At 56.9% G+C, this 17,174-nt stretch overlaps 1 protein-coding gene across 5 annotated transcripts in view; it reads right to left on the bottom strand.

Moving 5' to 3' along the window:
• Positions 1–17,174, bottom strand: part of RAP1GAP2 (RAP1 GTPase activating protein 2) — a 171,573-nt gene that overhangs the window by 110,475 nt on the left and 43,924 nt on the right. For 2 of the 5 annotated variants that reach the window (XM_058676119.1, XM_058676121.1), the window contains exon 1: positions 7,294–7,678. The exons of the other annotated variants lie outside the window; for them this stretch is intronic. In XM_058676119.1, the coding sequence (XP_058532102.1) occupies positions 7,294–7,400 (107 nt within the window). In that variant the 5' untranslated portion in view covers positions 7,401–7,678. Of the gene's footprint in view, positions 1–7,293; positions 7,679–17,174 lie in introns of those variants that run through there. 5 annotated transcript variants of the gene reach the window in all.

Genomic DNA, 17,174 nt, shown 5'->3' with positions numbered 1-17,174 from the left:
TTGTCTTGATTCTGAGTCACACAACAGAGAAGGGGCACGGCCTCCAGGCCCCGACTGAGGCAGGCGACCAGCCCTGCTCCTCCACCCCTGCCCCCAGCACACCTCTCCTCCTCTCAGCTTCGTCCTCCAGCAGGCCAACAGACGACAACTGGCAGAGCTGGGGCCGGATTTAGGCGCAGCTGGTTAAACTGCTGCCTGCAAGGCTCGCATCCCATATGGGCACTGAGTCCCAGCTGCTCCACTTCCAATCCAGCTCCTTGTTAACTCACCTGGGCAGGTTGGAGCCCCTGGAGCCATGTGGGACACCCAAACGAAGCTCCTGGCTCCCGGCTTCAGTCTGAACCAGCCCTGGCCACTGTGGCCATTTGGAGAGTAAGCAGTTAGAAGCTCTCTCTTCCTCCCTCTCTCTAGAACTCTGCCTTTCAAATACACAAATATTTCTTTTAAGAAACACAGGAGCACGATCCAGCCAACCTCCAAAAAGTTGTCAGAGCCACACAATCTTCAGCCATTGGGACACAGGTGTGACACAGTCCTAACACGCAAGTGGGCGGGTCCTTTCTCTCCAGCCATGTCCCCAAGACCTCAGCCATCTTCAACTCAGCTTCCCAATTCTTCTCAAATCTCTGAACCACCTATTACTTCTCTTCACACTTTTCTCTAAACTGACTCACCATTTTTTTGACTTCAATCTGCTTTTTTAAAATGTTATGTAATGCTCGTCCACAGAACTCATCTTCTAAAATAGCTATTAAAATCAAAAGCACGGGTCCACCTGAAACCGTCTTGCCCACCTCGCTTGCTTTTTATGGCTTTGGTTGGCAAAGACACTCGGTCTGTTGGGGAAAGAGGGGAGGAGGAGCGCAGGGGAGGGGCCTCATTGCTCCAAATAACTGAGAAACTTCCTGCGCCCTTCAGTAACCGACCCCACACCCCAGGCCCCGCCGCCAACCGCAGCCCCTCACACAAGTGATTTTCGTTGGTTTAACCGAACAGGCCTGGCAAGCTCTCTACTTGGCAACATCCTGGTAGGCAGCCATCTGTCTGTGCAGCACGCGGGCTCCAAAGAGATGAAACTGCATCTACGGGGGGCGGTAGGGAACGGATCCTGGCTAATAGCGACTGTTCAGTAATTCAGACGCCCACGGGCCCCTCTTGGGCATAAATGAAGGCAGCTCCAGGACTCGAGATCTGGGAAGCCGGAGCCAGGCACTGCCCTGGTGTTCGGCCCCAGAGCCAGGACGGTCAGGGCTGACCCTGGCCTGTCAGGTCCATCATCCGAAAACCACTCAGAGGCAGGCAGAGGGCAGAGACACAGCAACAGAACTGTGCCGGGATCGTCTGCGTTTCTCTCCACAACCCCTACAGAGGAAACAGAGTCTGCCCTATCTCGGATGAGAAAGGACATCGTACAGGGCGGCATGCCACTGCAAGTGAAGGCACCACGTGCAATGCTGCCATCCCATGTCAAGTCCCAGTTGCTCCACTGCCTATCCAGCTCCCTGCTGATGCTCCTGGGAGGCAGCAGCAGATGGCCCAGGTGCTGAGGTCCCTGCACCCATGGGAGAGACTGGAATGTAGTTTCTGAGTCCTGGCTTTGGCCAGACTCGGCCCTGGCTGTAGCCACTCCCAGCGCTAGCAGTTGTAACTATTTAGGGAGTGAACCGGCAGATGAAAGAGTCTTTCCTTCTCTCTGTAGCTCTGCCTTGCACATAAACAATTAAACACTTTTTAAAAGACATGGACATTTTTGGAGCCTGCGTCAGGAGGCGCTGCAGAAGTCAGCAGAGCTCAGGGACACAGGCCATGGGTAGATTCCGTGCGGGCAGCCCACTGGCTTCTGGAACTTCCATCAGTCCGTCACTGAGAAAGGACCCACAAGTGCATCACCCAGTCTGGGTAATGGAGACCCATCAGTGAAAAAAGACAAGGCCCCTGATCCCAGGCAGTCTGCATCCCAGGGGGAGAATGAGCCCATACACTGTTTATTCAGTAAATGAGGTAATATCAGCTAACAGACGTCCTGAAGGAAGGAAGTCGGAGTAAAGCTATCACGCACGGAGACAGAGGTGCTGGATGGGATGGCCAGGGGAGTCCGTTAGAAGGAGGGGACATCTGAGCTAAGAGTTGAAGGGTGCAGAGGCACCTGCTGATGACATCAATGTGCGTAAGCAGGTGCAAAGGGCCTGGGGCAGGGACAGGAGTCCATGTACAGCAACAGGCGAGTGAGGGCTGACATGGCAGGAACAAGGCCCTGGAGCAGGAGCAGCCACAGAGGGTGCTGGGTGGTGGACAGCTGGGAGGCTGCAGAGAGCCGCCCCAGCACAGGCATTCAGTCTCACCGGGATTGCTGAAACTCCACTGCTGTAAGGAGAATGGATACCAGAGGTGAGGGCTTGGGATCAGAGCAGCAACTGAAGGGGGGTTCCATTCATTCATGCCTCAACTCTGCCCCTCAAACTCCAAGGGTGGAACTCTTCAGGCCACCCAGGGGATCAGCAGCAGAAACTGACAGGAGGAAGATGTGTATGTGTGTTGTCTAACCCAACAACCGCCAACCAGAAATCATCAAACATCAGACAAGAGGACAAGAAACAGGCCCTCCCCAAGAGGGCATCACTCTGTACCACTCAACAAGCAGCTACCTGCTCGGGGCCAAGGAAGGGCCACGGCCACTCATGCTCTCAGGGAGTCAAGGACACATCCAGCGGCAGGACACAGTGGCCCTGCCAACATCAGGTGCAAATCCTAGGGATAAAACATCGCAGCTGCCAACGTCACGAAGCGCATGGTCTACCCCCAAGACCCAAACACAGGTAACACAAGAGACAATAGGACAACAGGACACCCAGCACAAAACCCTGGCTGCAAGGGACACACAAGGACCTTTCTTGCCTTCCAGACACAAACTGAAATACATTTCAGAATGAGGTGATTGAGTGTCTGGGCCTCGCAGCGTGGTACCACACGGCGACATCTGAGTCATGTGTGACAAGTCCTCAATGGCAGTTAGGACACAGCTCGGGCTGTCTCCCCACCCCACGCTGGAGTCTTGCTGCGACTCCAGTCCCAACCTAGAACACACCCTGGGAGGCAGCAAGTGATGGCCCCAGGATTTGGGTCCCTGCTATCCCATGTGGGAGACCCAGAGTGAATCTTGGGGCTCCCGGCATCAGCCCAGCACAGATCTGACCACTGCAGCTATTTGAGGAGTGAACTAGCCAACAGGAGCTCTCGCTGTCTGTCCATCTGGTCCATTTCTGATTTCCAAATAAATTTTTAGAAAAATAAAGACCCTATCCCCTAGTGACGTCACAGGCATGGAACAAAAGAGTTCAGGCTCTCCTGTCCTTGCAAGGATGAAATCTCAGCCCAGCACAGGTCCTAAAACACAACTGGACCAGGGACCACTCCAGCTGCCTGTCACGTGGGCCTCGCGGTGCAGCCAGTCAATGAGACAAACTTGCCGGAGAGCTGACAATGGGGCTGGCCCTAGGTATCGATGTGACATACACAAATCCTCCCAGCTCTGTGCATAATGGGGGAACTGCACACTAGAATCTGTTCCCAGCAAGGGCTGGGCCTTCTCTCACTGCCACAGGCGTTGCCCGCCACCCCTGCTGTCCGGAAGCTCACAGCTCTCCCTGCAAAGCCACAGCAAGCTCTGGCTAAGTGAGGAGAGAACCCCCTCCTCGCTCCCCATATGCCCCATGTGAGAAATGTCCTAAACGGTGACCTAAGGAGCTGCATGTCTCTCTCCTCTATGCTATTTTCTCCCTCTCTCTCTTTTTTTAGAAGACTTATTTATACTGCAAGGCAGTGTAACAGAGAGAGAGGTACCTTCCATCTGTTGGTTCACTTCCCAAACAGCTGCAACAGTCAGAGCCAAAGCCAGGAGCCAGGAATTTCTTCCGGGTGTCCTATGTGGACACAGAGACCCATGCACTTTGGCCATTTTCCATTGCTTTCCCAGGTGCATTAGTAGAGAGCTGGTTCGGACATGGGACTCAAACCTACGCCAACATGGGAAGCCCATGTGACAGGTGGCAGGTTAACACACTGCACCACAACACCAGCCCCTCCACTGTGCTAACTGGCCTGCATGTGGCTGAGGTCTGCGTCAAGGCCACAGTGACTTTGCCCACATCTTTCACGTGCACATATTCTGACTGTGCCCTTTCTACCTCTGCCCTTCCAATCAAAGGCACCCATTTCCCCACCCCGGGGAGGGCTGAGCTCCCCACCCCCACTTCTGTCCCCACCGAGGGGACGCTGGCACAACACACTCCTCTGTTGCACATCTGAGAAGGTTGGCTCTGGTCATCAGGGCACCGCCGAGGACATGGCCGCTGCCGTGGCCCCACATTGCTGTCTGTGACGAAGCTCCATGTTCTAAGAGGACGACTTTCTGCAGCCACCTCCTGGCAGCGTGCCCCCCTCACACATGTCACCACTTGTGTAAGATCCTGTGTGACAGAAACTCGGGGAGACGGTCAGAAAGCGGGGCCCATGCATCCTGAAGACCCCGGTCACAAAAAGGTTCAGTAATCCCACACCCATTTCTGCAAGAGGCAAACTGAGCCTAACGCCTGGGACATGGTACTGGGGACCTGTATGGGAGGCTTCCAGGACACCTGTTTTGTTCCCATATTCCTGGCAATTCTTACCTCCCCCCTGAAACACACCATTTTAAGTAACCTGGAGATAGCAAGAAGGTAACAAGAACCACCAGACATCTCTGCGAGCCACACGTGACCACCGGAGCCTTCGAGGCAAGACCCCAAGAGTGTTCTCTGCGCGTGCCTGTCAATTAGAGGTGCTGGAAGAGCGATGGGCACATCAGGCCTTGTGGAAGGCAGAAGAGGGGCCTGAGTGGGGGCTGCCCCTGCAACACACAGAGGGAGGGAGGAAGAACTTAGCAAATCGAAGGCCCAGTGTGGCATTCCGGAGCACCAAGGCAAGGCTGGCAGCTGCAGCCTGCTCTGGCTCCCCATGGCCAGTTGGTGCCTGCAGAGGAGGGTCAAGACTGCATAGGGCGCATTTCTCCTGCCTGGAGACAAAGCCACTCCCGGCCACAGGAGGGAAACGACGGCCACCAAGAAGATGCCAAGACCTCTCCTTCCTCAGGGAGGTGAAGTTCACGACCAAAACCAGACGGCTGGCACAAGGGGTGAACAGGATGCAGCTAGGGGCCAGGAAAGCTGCCCACACCTCCCTGCACAGCACACAGCCAGCATCCAGGGAGAAAGACAAGATGTCGGGGGAGGGGAGGTTGGAGTTTGGGGCATTTTGGCCAGGTCCCTGCCTGCCCCCTGGCCAAGTCCTGCTCTGAACCTCAAAACATGGTGAGAGATGTGGTCCCCACCTGTCACCTTGGTCACCAGGAGCCTGACCAAGTACAGGAACCCTCGGGCAGCACTGCACCCAGCATCACCACCCATCCTCCCTCTTGAACCTCACAACCTCTGCATAAAGGGAGGAAGGAAAACAAGAAAGCTCAGGGCACCATGCAGTGGCTTTTCCAGCACAGCCCTATAGGCTGCCCCCAGAGTCAGGCAGGGGCCTCTGCACCCCGCCTTGTTATCAACAGCGTCTTCCTTGTCATTCTTGGGTAGGCCCAGGTTGTGTCAAACCACCCACCCCATACAGACCTGTGACTCCAGGGAATCACGCAGAATGTGGTAGAGGAGGGAAGGGAAGGGGGCCAAGGGCAGAGACGCGAGGGTCCAGGCCTGGAGCAAGGGCTCTGGAGTTGTCCTGCTGGACACACACGTCCCCCACAGCAGCCATCACAGCCCCTTTAGGACAGGGTCAGCTCTATTCAATGTCGTTGGTACTACGGGATACCACTATTCAATAGACCCATTCTTGTGACTTCCCGCATTTCATTTACAGTGACGCTTCCTGTCACCACCACAAATGGAAAAATCAATACCACCAGCTGTAACCAAGGGGGAATCCTAAAAACACAAAGAAAACCAAAACAGTGGGCCTTCCAAACAGGCCCTGTTCATCCACACACGTGCCCACGGGGCTTGAGCCAGGGGGTCTGGTCCATCCTCAGACAACAGAGAGATGAGCAAGTGTTTTTTATAAGGTGTTAAAGCCCCATCCAAAACATTCCCACTCAAGAAAGCACAGGGACTAGCAAGCCACTGAAAAGGGAAAAACTTTCTCACTGGGTGACTCAGTGCTACTTCATGTGTAAGCACCTTAAGTCATTCAACGGAGAGCCACACCAAGCCGTGAGAAACACTTTATGAGGGCAGCATTATGAGGAGGGGGCCAGGAGAGGGGACCCCATCAAGAGAACCCATCCACCTCCTCCAAGCCCTTCCTGCCCCGGGGCTTACCACCTGCCAGGGCACACCAGGTTCGCTGGGCAAGCCCAGGGGAGGCTGGGCTCTGCCAGGCGTCGTATCTCAGACTCCACTACCCTTGTGGTAGCCCTTCCCGTGGGCAATGCCAGGCACCTCTGGAAACTGGGGCAAGACCAATGGCCACTACCCCAGCCCCAGCAGCAACTGCACCCACAGTGTGACGGTGCCTGACTTGGACCTACCTAGCAGGAGAGAGAGGGCGTCTGCGGGGCTGGAACCCCAGCAGGCTGACCCAGGACCACCTTACCTTCTCCTACCTTCTCCCACTCTAATCACCCTTCCAACACACACACACCCTTCACCTCCCACAAACAGCCAGAGAAAACGATTTTTCACATCCAGAAGCAAACCCGCAGTAGGCGAACAGGTAAGGACCCGGGACCCCAAGAGAGAGTCAAGGCGGTGGGGCGGGAGAGGGGGCCACCTTCCAGGCTCGCTCTGAGACTTGCAGGCACCAATCCCAGAGCACGCGGACCTCGGGGCCAGGCGGGTTGCTAGCACCTCATTCAAGTTGCGGGAGAAAGCCAAGAGGGGACTCTGGAGCGCTGAACCAGCCGCCCTGGTTGGGGCGCTGCGCCCCGCGCCGCAGGCTGCAGGGAGGTCGCCCGCCAGCGGCCAAGGTCTGCGTGCGAAAGCCTGGAGTCCCTGGATCGGGGCTGCACCCCGACGCGTCCTCCCCACCGCCCTCCGACTCGGCCAACGTCCCGCCTGGAGCTTGGGAGCAGCGGCCGGGCGACGCTCTGGACTCGCTGCCCGTGAAGGCACCCGCAGAGAAGGCTTTTCTTCCCGCCCCCCCCCCACCGCCCCGACCCCACACCTAGCCAAGAAAGCCCGCTCCGAAAGTCCGTCCAGAGGAAAATCGGGGAGGCAGCCAGGGGAGTCGCGGGAAGGGGAGGCGCGCTGCCGGCTTTACCTTTTCTCTTTATTCTGCTTTCGGGATTTGTGCAGGAGTCCGATGAGCACCACGGCGGCGCGGATCCCCGCCTTTCGGCAATGCATCCTCTCCGCCGGCTGGGACATGGCGAGGCCACCGGCCGAGCCCGGCCGCGCCCTCGCCCGCCAGTCCGTCCGCCGCGCGTCCTTGCCTCCCGCGCCGGTCCCTGCGCCCGCGCCCGCGCCCCGGCCGCCTGCCTGGCATGGGCCCCGCCCCGCCTAGGTGCGCCCCGGAGGGGTCAGGTGACCCGGCGCTCACTTCCTGACGACCTTCAGCGTCTGCTCCCTGCCCGCCGGGCGGCCGGCGAACGCTCCCCGGGCGCGAGCATGTCCGAGGCTCGCTCCGGGGCGCGGCCCGGCCCGCAGCTCCCGGGCTCCGGCTCTGATGCGCCGCCCGCGCCCGGACCCCGCCCCGGTCCCGCCTCCTGCACCTCGGCCCCGGGCGTCCCCGGCCGGCTCAGACCGCGGCTGCCCGGCAGCTCGGTGCCCTGTGCGCGTCCGGCTCCTTCCTCGGCGCTCGCCCGCTAGCGCAGCGACTCACTCCCGAGCAGAAGCGTCCGCCCCGCCGGGATACTTCCCCGATGCGGTCACTGCCTTGAAAACAGAGGGCGAGAGGGCCGGCCAGGAGCGGAGACGCGCGCCGGGCGTCCCTGCGCGCCACCACCGCCTCGAGCCTCCCTGCCCGGGACCCGGCCGAGACACGGGGGCGCCGGGGTGGATAGGCACTGCCTCCCACGTTCCCCAGAGCCTGGCAGGGGTCGGCTCCTCGCTGGCATGCGTTTCGCCGGCTCTCCCTGGGAGTTGGGCACAACCTAGGGTCGGTGACCAACTTCTCCGCGACCGCCCGGTTGCCAGGGAGACGCAGATCGGGCGCCCCCACCCGACTGCATCAGCTCGAGAGCCCCGCGCGGGCTGTGGCACACACGACACCCCCGGCGCACCGCGTGCAAGCTCCGTCCTCGCCCGGGAAGGAAGGGCACGGCCGGCTCCAAGACGGGGACCGTGGCCCCATCAGTCCCTTTTGCTCAGCCTCTTTTTGCGCTCCCCTCCCCCGAGGGTGGGGGGTGCGAGGATTCGGGCAAGGGGCTGGAGGGAATTAAATCGAGCCAATTAGCCCGTCTTTGGAAACAGCCCTGTCGGGGCCGGAGAGGTCCCAGAAGCAATATGCCTTGTTGTTAATTCAGTCTGGTGCTCAAGCAAACAGACCATCCAGGCAGGGAAGGGGGCCGTGCTTGAGTGGGGGAGGGGCCCAGACCTCCGTCTCTCCAGTGGGCCAAGCTTCTTGCTGGCCTTGAAGCTGCAATGGACGGAAGGGAACACTGAGCGATTCCAAAATGCACCCGCTGTATTTACGCAGCATCCATTAGCAATAGCCGTGGGCTCCCCTGAGCCAGGGTGGTGGGGGAATCACAGACACAGCCCTGGACATCTATTTATAGCAAGAGATGTGGATGCCCGGGCCCCACCCCTGGGAGGGGCAGTGGGCAGGCTGCAAGGACAAGGGAGGAGGGGGACAGACAGAGCCTCAGCCACCGCCCAGGACTCCTGGAGGCATTCGGCTGACCCCTCCTGCCTCATGCCAGGGAGGGTGATGGGGGACCACCCTCCATTCAGCCCAGAATGGGTTGCAGCCCCCCTCACCCTTCCCAGCAGCTGAGTGAGTGGCCTCCCCCACCCCACCCCGCTCAGCCCCCATGTGGAGGAGGGGGTTGAGTTCAAGTCCAGTGGACAGCTCTACCCTGAAACGAAGGTACAAAATCCCCCCCATGTTCATTCTTGCTCTGAAGTCCCAGGCCCTCACTGGGTGTCTCACCAAGGCTCTACGTGCTAGAAGATTCTGAAACCCTGCCTTCTGGCCCTGCCCCCACCCTCAGGGTACAGATGGGATCCCCCACTTACCTCCTGCCGCAACCTCCCACAGCCCTTCTCACCCACACCCAGCAGAGGAAGCCCCCCAGGGGGCCGGGGATGTGCCTGTGGTCTTTGTGAGATCTACCCACTCCACCCAGCATTGATGGAACAGCTGCAGAGCTACCAGGCCTGTGCAAGGGACCAGGGGGCCACGGACGCGTGCCCTTGTCCAGAACAAACAGAGCTGCCCCACTCCCAACCACCAGACACCTGCAGCTCCTGCTGGTGTGGCCCGACACAGTCCGCCATCCGCACAGCACCTTCACCATGCTTTGTCTTCCAGCCCTGGTGCTCAGCCATTTACATATTATTTTGCCGTAATCAAATCAACTCGCTTTTTTTTACTTAATTTTAAAAGAACATTATCAGCATCCTAAATGAAAGTCCTTTATCACTTGCCATTTATACCATGAAAACAAATACACATTTATTAAATTCCAGCTCTGTGCTATTGTCACGAAAGCTGTGAACCCTTGGGCCAGGCAATTGCCACGGCAGTTAAGATCCCACTGGGAACACCCACGTCCTACATCCAGTGCCAGGATTTGAATCCTGGCTGTGTTCCTGATTCCTGCTTCCTACTAAAGCCTGCCCTGGGAAATGGCAGGTGATGGCCAGGAAGCCAGGTCCCAGGGCAGGCTTTAGGAAACCTGGCTCCTGGCTTCCAGCAGGTCCACTCCTGGACGTTCTGGGCACTTGGAGAGTGAACCAGTGCATGGCAGGACTCTCTCTTTCCCTCTCACTCTGCCTGTATGTTTTCTTTTTATAAAAGTGTCTGAACCTGAGGCATCTTTGTGGGAAAAAAAAAATAGGCAAGTGTGAGGTGTTGTTAACACTAGCACCAACTCAGGCATTGTCCTTGGAGAACTCACAGTGTGGATGAATGGGAGCCATTTTCCCATCCATCACTAGCCAGGATACGCACTCAGGACACCGTGGGATGGACAGGTAAGGCCGGACAGGTCAGGACACGGGGAGGGAGTGCAGTGGCAGTATCCCCACCCACAGTAGCTCACAGGCTCATCCAGTCCCTGAGAAGCCAGCACCAAGGGAGACTCAAAGATGGGGTGGCCTGGGTGGGAGCCCAGCAGCAAAGCGGGCCAGGGAAGCTGAATGTGCACACGGGGCAAACAGCCTCACAGCCCCGGGGGGCCAGCGGGCTGAGACTTGCAGACACGCGTGCCTGGTCCTGAAGGGGCCTCCTGGGGCCTAGAAAAGGACTCCAGAGGACACACCCCTGTGCTGCGGGGGGTGGGGAGGATCAGCCCCATGCCGCTGCCTCCCGCCTGCACCCACCTCCCGCTCGCAAGGGCTTCGTGGCTGTGCAAAACCACCGCCACCGTGCTTGGGGACGGAAAGGGACAGGAGGCGTCATGGATGAAAACGGGGTCAGGTGCACAGCCCTCTCCACCTGCCCTGGAAAGCATAACCCCCCCGCCGGCACCCCCAAACACCCCAGCGCGGTTCTCCCCACCTGCCACGAGAAAGCATCACCACCACGCTCCGAGCCCCACAACCTCTACACCAATGCAAGAGCTACAGACGCAGAAGTATAGACCAGGCCCGAGCCTTTGGAGGCTCACACTGCGAAGTCACCCCGAGCTGCCTCTCCGACCTCAGCCCCGCACGGAGCCCGCACCCCTGGACCTGACCCGGTGGATGACAGGTACACGGACGCCCCCTGGTGGGCCCCAGCAGAGTTGCGGCTCTGGGAACATCACCCTGTGAGGATGAGCAGGAGGGACAGGAGCTCACGGAGGTCATGGCAGGCAATTCCAAAGCGGGCATAGCAAGGATCTTTGCCAAACGCACAGCCTTTGTCCCCAGCGCCAAACACCTCCCAGGATCCAGGACAAGCCCCAAAGGAATCCACCCCACACTGAGAGTAACAGGGCCAGCCCCAGGCAGGACTGGGGAGCCACCAATAGTCCTGTCCAGTCCTTAAGCTGTGGACCTGACGCCTGGCTCAGATTTTGGAAACTAGGTCGGTGACTCGGATGGCATTTCCGAGCAGTGGCATGCAGCCCCGGGCGGGTGTGTTTGTGTGTGTGTGTGTGTGTGTGTGTGTGTGTACATTCTGTGGTTCCCAAGGTTCCTGGGGGACAGTCTGCTGATTTCCTATTGGGACTACAAAAAGGCGGAGAAGTTCTTGGGTAACTGAAAGCATTTAAAATATTTTTTTTTGCTCAATTACAGTGGTTTTTTAAATTTTTGCTAAGCCATAACTCTGTGTGTGTGTGTGTGAGAGAGAGAGAGAGAGAGAGAGAGAGAGACTTCCAATGAAAAGGAAGAGGCACCTCGGACAGGGGGGGCTGTCCAGCGTCGTCAGTCTGGACAATCAGCAGGCCAGGTGACCAGTGGCACGAGCCCTCTCCCACCTGGGGCCTTCCAGCCCCCCGCTTCCCCCAAAGCTGCTTCCAATTCCAGGACTTCTGGGGCTGACTGGGAAAAAAAAGCAAGAGGGAAGATGTCTTTCCATAATATTAGCAACACTGCTTAGCAACATCTTGCAAAGCAAGCACCAGCAGACTCCCCAAAAGCCTCTTGTTTAGCTGTGCACAGAGCTGTGGGTATCTCGTGCACGGGTTATTTATGCAGTCTACGATGGCCCTGGCACCTGACTCTCGAGTGGGAAATGACGGATGACACCTAGGTGCGATTTCCCGACAGCCAGCGCGTTGGGTAGCACAACTTTTGGCTCACAGGCTGCCTGGCTGAGACTGCTATGTCCTTGGCTAGAAATGCCTCGGACATAGCTTGTGGACTGCTGTCCTTGTCAAAGACAGTAATAACCCTCTCCTGGGGACACAGAGCACAGAGTACCCACATCAACTGCTGAAACGGGCTAAGCCAGTTAGGAACTGTTTTCAAAGAGGCCCCATTTACCCCTATCCAGACAGCCATGGGGCACAGACAGGGATCAGGAACTAGACTCCACAGTCAGACAGACCCTGCCTGCAATCTGAGCCTCAAGCCTGCGTGCCTTGGTTTCCTCATCTGTCAACTGGGCAGAATTACGTGGACCCCAAGAGCCATTGCAAAAATTAAATGCACCCACACGGTCTCACACAAAGGCCTCTGTGAAGAAGGCACATGGAAGTTTCATTCAAGATCTCAAGAATCTAGAAAAGTCCAGGTGTGCACCAGCCAGCCAGGGGACACCCACGCCATGTAGTGTCCCAGAAGGCGATCACGGGAATGAAATACTGACACAGGTGATGCTGTAAACCTTTAGGGTGAGTGGACGCGGCCAGGCACATAATACAGTGACTGTGCCACACCAGTTGTAGCACCTTCCAGCGAATGCCAACATGAGTCAGGCCGTGACAGACTGGGCACAGCACACACCAGAAAATGTAAGGCCATGGAACTCCAAGACACTCATGGGTACTGGGGTTGGGAACAGGCTGGGCTGGTCCAGACTACAACATCTGTAGGCACACCAAAGAACAGGGGGTGGGGCAGGCCAGGCAGCAGCATCCACCAGCACACACACAGGCCAAGACAGAGGGGCAGACTATGCCGGGTAAAGGCTTAGCACATGCTGCCATAGGTGAGATTTGGTCTGGGAGTGGGCTTGGTGGGGGAATATGGGAAATTCCCCTGAGGGGGCCATAGCTCCCACTGTTGACCATGTCATTCAGGCCTGGGATGCTCCACTTGTCAGCAAGTGTGTGGGATGGTTTGGGGGGACAAGAGATGGCAAATCAGACCAAACCTTAGCACACTGGCATGTGCAGGATCCAGGATGGAGTACAGACCATGCTGGGCCTGGCTATCACACTTATTGGTTTTCACAAAAGCCAGGAATAGAGGTAGACTGTAAGACTGTAAGACTAGGGCAGGGGGGTGAGCCTAGCAGGGGGACAGCAAGGACTCCCCTGCTGGGCCACTGCTCCTACTGGTGAGTATGAGAACTGGGGCCACAGCAGATCAGGCTGGGCAGGGCTACAACACACATTGGCCTGCATGTGAGCTGGTTTGGGGAAGAGCCAGGCTGGGCTAGGCAAAAGCATTCACTGGTGCATGCATGAGCCAGACTAAGTTGCAGGCAGATGAGGCTTTGCTGCAGCATCAGCTGGTACATGCTGGGATGGGGGGACGGGGCAAGTCTTGTTAAGTCAGACTGCAGAACCACCTGGAAAGTGCAAGATCTGGGGCCGGGAGTGGGCCCAGGAAGGAAACTGTGGCACCCCTCTGATAGGCTGCAGCTCCCACTGGTGAGCATGAGAGCCAGGGCTGGGGATGGACCAGCTGGACAGGTGGTAGCACCCCCCGAGTCAAGTGTGGGCTGGAGAGTGCAGTTAGTAAGACTGAGCTAGGCTCTAAAGCCCATTGATATGTACGAGAGTTAAATGAGATGTGGGACAAACTGGATCAGTCTGCTGCATATACCATCATGTACAAGAACTAAGACTAGGGTGTGGACCTGGTGGGAATTATTAGGGTCATTCCAACCGGTCTGCAGTTCCCACTGGTGTATGTGAGGGATGAGTGCCTGGTTGGCAGAGGTAGGCTGGGCGACAGCATCCATTGGTTTCTATATGAGATAGGACTGGAAACAGAATTGACCCAGCAATTGCAACCAGTGCGTGCGTGTGTGTGTGTGTGTGTGTGTGTGTAGGCTGATGTGTATGACAGAGTGAGCCAACCCTGCACTGGCTAGCACACACAAGAGTCAGGTCAAGGTTTCTTTGGGGATTCCCCAGCCGAACCACTGGATTCAGAACTCTAACCATGGGGAGAATCAGGATCTGTGGTCTGACCATGGAGTGCATGAGTCAGACCTGGGCCTCCTCAGTGGCTAAAGACCGTGCAGTAGACGATATGCCCAGATGCACACAGAGGACATGGCAGCTCATTGTGGCTCACAGAGGTTGTCTAGTACCATGGTAGAGGATGGAGGGTGGAACAAACTGGACAGTTCTCCCAGCCAAGCCTTGACGTCAGTATCTAGGCAAACAGACAGTATCAGCCAGTGGACCTTAGAAGGATTTCCTCATCCTTGGAGCAACAAAATCAACAGCATTTCAGAACTGTTGCAATCACTTGAGCACAACTCTCAGATAATGCTCATCATCTGGGACCCTGGGATGACATTGGGTGGCTGTCCTTCATCCCTAGGTACTGAGGCGGTTGGGATGTTGGGTGCAGCTTCTCCCTTTCCCTCTCCCCTCCCACAAGATATGGAAAAAAGAAAAAGAAAATTGGAAACTACGGTCTCCTCTACTTTCCCCTAATCCTCGACCCTTCTCACCCTAATCAGTGATTCACACGGGCACGCATCCTTCTCAACTATGCAAGCGTCATCAAACATAAAAATTAAAAAAAATTTTTTTTAAAGATCTGTCTCTTGCTCTGTAATGATTACTGTAAACTGAGCAAAAACAAATTTAAAAATAAGTAAAATACAAAAAAATTTTTGAATGAACGTTAAAAAGAAAAAAGAGGAAGGAAGGAAAAGCAAAGGCTGTCTCCTCCCCACGGGCCTGAGGCAGTCCCTGTGGTAAGACGCACAGGAGCCTCAGACAGCAGGTGCACCTGCCGTGGCCGTGCCTGCACAGCAGGCCGAGCAGAGCGACAGAGGCTCCCACCATGCAACCCCCTGGGTCAGGTGCCAGAGAAGCAGCCTGCACACTCCCGCCAGCGCTGGGCCTAGAAACGAGAAGGCCATGTGGCTGCATTGCTTAAATCAGGGTGGGCGCTGGGCCTAGCAGTCGAACCATGGGTTGGGAGGCCGGCATCCCATACCAGCAACAGGTGATGGCTCAAGAAGCTGGGTCTCTGGCACCCACGTGGGAAACCTGGATTAAATTTTCAGCCTCGCTCCAGCCCAGCTCTTGCAGCCATTGAGGGCACTACCCAACGAGCCAGCAAATCGGGGCCCTGTCACATACATGGGCTCTCTCCTTTTCTCTCAAAATTTCAAAATCTATTTAAAAGGAAATAATTTCCTATATTCCTTGCATACCACAAATTACTTAAAAGAATCATCAGTCTCTAAAAGTAAGCCACAACAGGGCTGTCATTGTGGCATTGCTGGTTAAGCAGCCTCCCGCAATGATGGTTTTCCAAATGAATTCCACATCCCAGCTGCTCCCTTCCCTTCCAGCTCCCTGCTGGTGCACCTAGGAAGGTGACAGAGAATGGCCCAGGTCGTTGGGCTCCTGCACCCACATGGGAGATCAGGATGGAATTCCAGGCTACTGGCTTCAGCTTGGTTCAGTTCTGGCCATCGTGGAGCCAGTGGATGGAAGAGTCTCACACCCTGTGTGATAGTACACAATTGTTCTGAAATGAGGAGGGAAAGCAAAAGGAGGGATTTGCAAAGATCTGCAAAATACATGAGGGCGCTTTAGAAAGTTCATGGACATGGAATGAAAACATTGGTTTGGGTGCAACAAAAATCTAAATGCATGCCTACATTCTGTGCAATATGCACTCCCATGGACGCTCCAAGGACCCCCTAGCACGCATGAATTTCCACTTTGAGACAGCACCACGGAAATGTTCCCTAGTAGTCATACACACAGAATCCCCACGCTTTGGACCACCTACCCACCGCTGAAGCAAACCCTAAGTAAATAAAGGGGTGCGAGAAGGGACATATACCAAGGTGGCTGTTGCCGCGGACTCTCTGGGAGTGGAGACCCTGCCCTGCTACCCTTCGCTTCGAGCTCTACCAGGAAGTCAGTCCTTGGAAACAGGAGCCACCCACCCCAGGGGGCAATGGGCGAGGGAAGCGATGAGACCGACAGCAAGAAAGAAAAGCAAAGGAGAAAGGCAGGGCTGAGCAAAGAAGCTCCAGCAAATCCCAGCGATGGACGCTGATTGGGGAAACTACCGTAGACCTCTCTACCCCAGGCCACAGAGAGCTGGAAGCGCCCACAGCCCCAGCCGAGCCTGAGCTCAAGGCACCTGCTGTCCCATCGGCCCTTAAGAAGCCAGCCCGAGCCGACGGCGCCACCTGCCGACACAGGGCAGCATTGACCGCGGTGGCACCCAGTGCCCACAGCCACACCCCGCCCCTCCTGTGCCCGGCAGGAATGCCTGCCCCTTACAGTTATGTCCACCTCCAGGCCACTGGAACTGCTCTTCCCACTGACTGGAGTTCTCTCCCCTCAGGAGACCTCTCTTCCTGCCAGACTCTTCTCCACTTCTGCGAAGGGATCATTGCCCACTGCCCACCTAAAGGAGCCCTGGCCCATTTCCTTAACAGGACTGGCCACTACCCAGAGCCACGAGGCTCAACCATGCCTCAGCCAGCCCTGGGGTCCAAGTGGCGCACAGAACAGGCTCGGGAGTGAGTGTTGCTGGGTGGGTGATTCCACAACCCCCCAGCTCACAAGGCCAAAGTCGCTGTGTGCCTCACAAGCCAGGTCTCCCTCCCATGAGACCCCTGTGACAGCTGTGCCACCCTCCAAGAAACTCCAGCTTCCACAGGAACCTCCCCCAACGTCCGCCCCAGATCTGCCTGCACACACACACCTGCCTCCCCGCCCCACCTGCAGGTTCAGGCTCCCACCTTTGTGAACAACACAGTGATGGCTTCCTTGTCTCCCTGCTCCATCCCAAGGCCTGCCTGAGCTGCCTCCTCCAGCCCCACGTCGACCCCACACCCCGCCCTGTGCTACTTCCACCCCTTCTCAGTTCTGGAACTGATTTGCCTCATCAACAGCTCCACACACGTCCCCATCCACCTGCAGTGTCTCCACCTCCCCAGCTCTACTAGGAGATTCCTGACCAATGTCCCAGCATCACCGCCCTCCTTGCTTTCATCAGGAGCTCGCTGCCTCTCCCACATCCTCACCGTCGTGTGATTATTCATCTCCATGGGCTCCGAGGTCCCTGGATGAAGGGGTCAGGCTCTTCCCACACCTGCCCGCTCCTGGTGTCTTCAACATCAGCTGCCATTCCTGTGTTCACACTGTGCCCAGGACTGGACTGAGC

The sequence above is a fragment of the Ochotona princeps genome, chromosome 17 (assembly GCF_030435755.1).
Source record: "Ochotona princeps isolate mOchPri1 chromosome 17, mOchPri1.hap1, whole genome shotgun sequence".
Classification (NCBI taxonomy): domain Eukaryota; kingdom Metazoa; phylum Chordata; class Mammalia; order Lagomorpha; family Ochotonidae; genus Ochotona; species Ochotona princeps.
The sequence above is the reverse complement of the archived record's forward strand: the minus strand, read 5'-3'. Positions and strand labels throughout refer to the sequence as shown.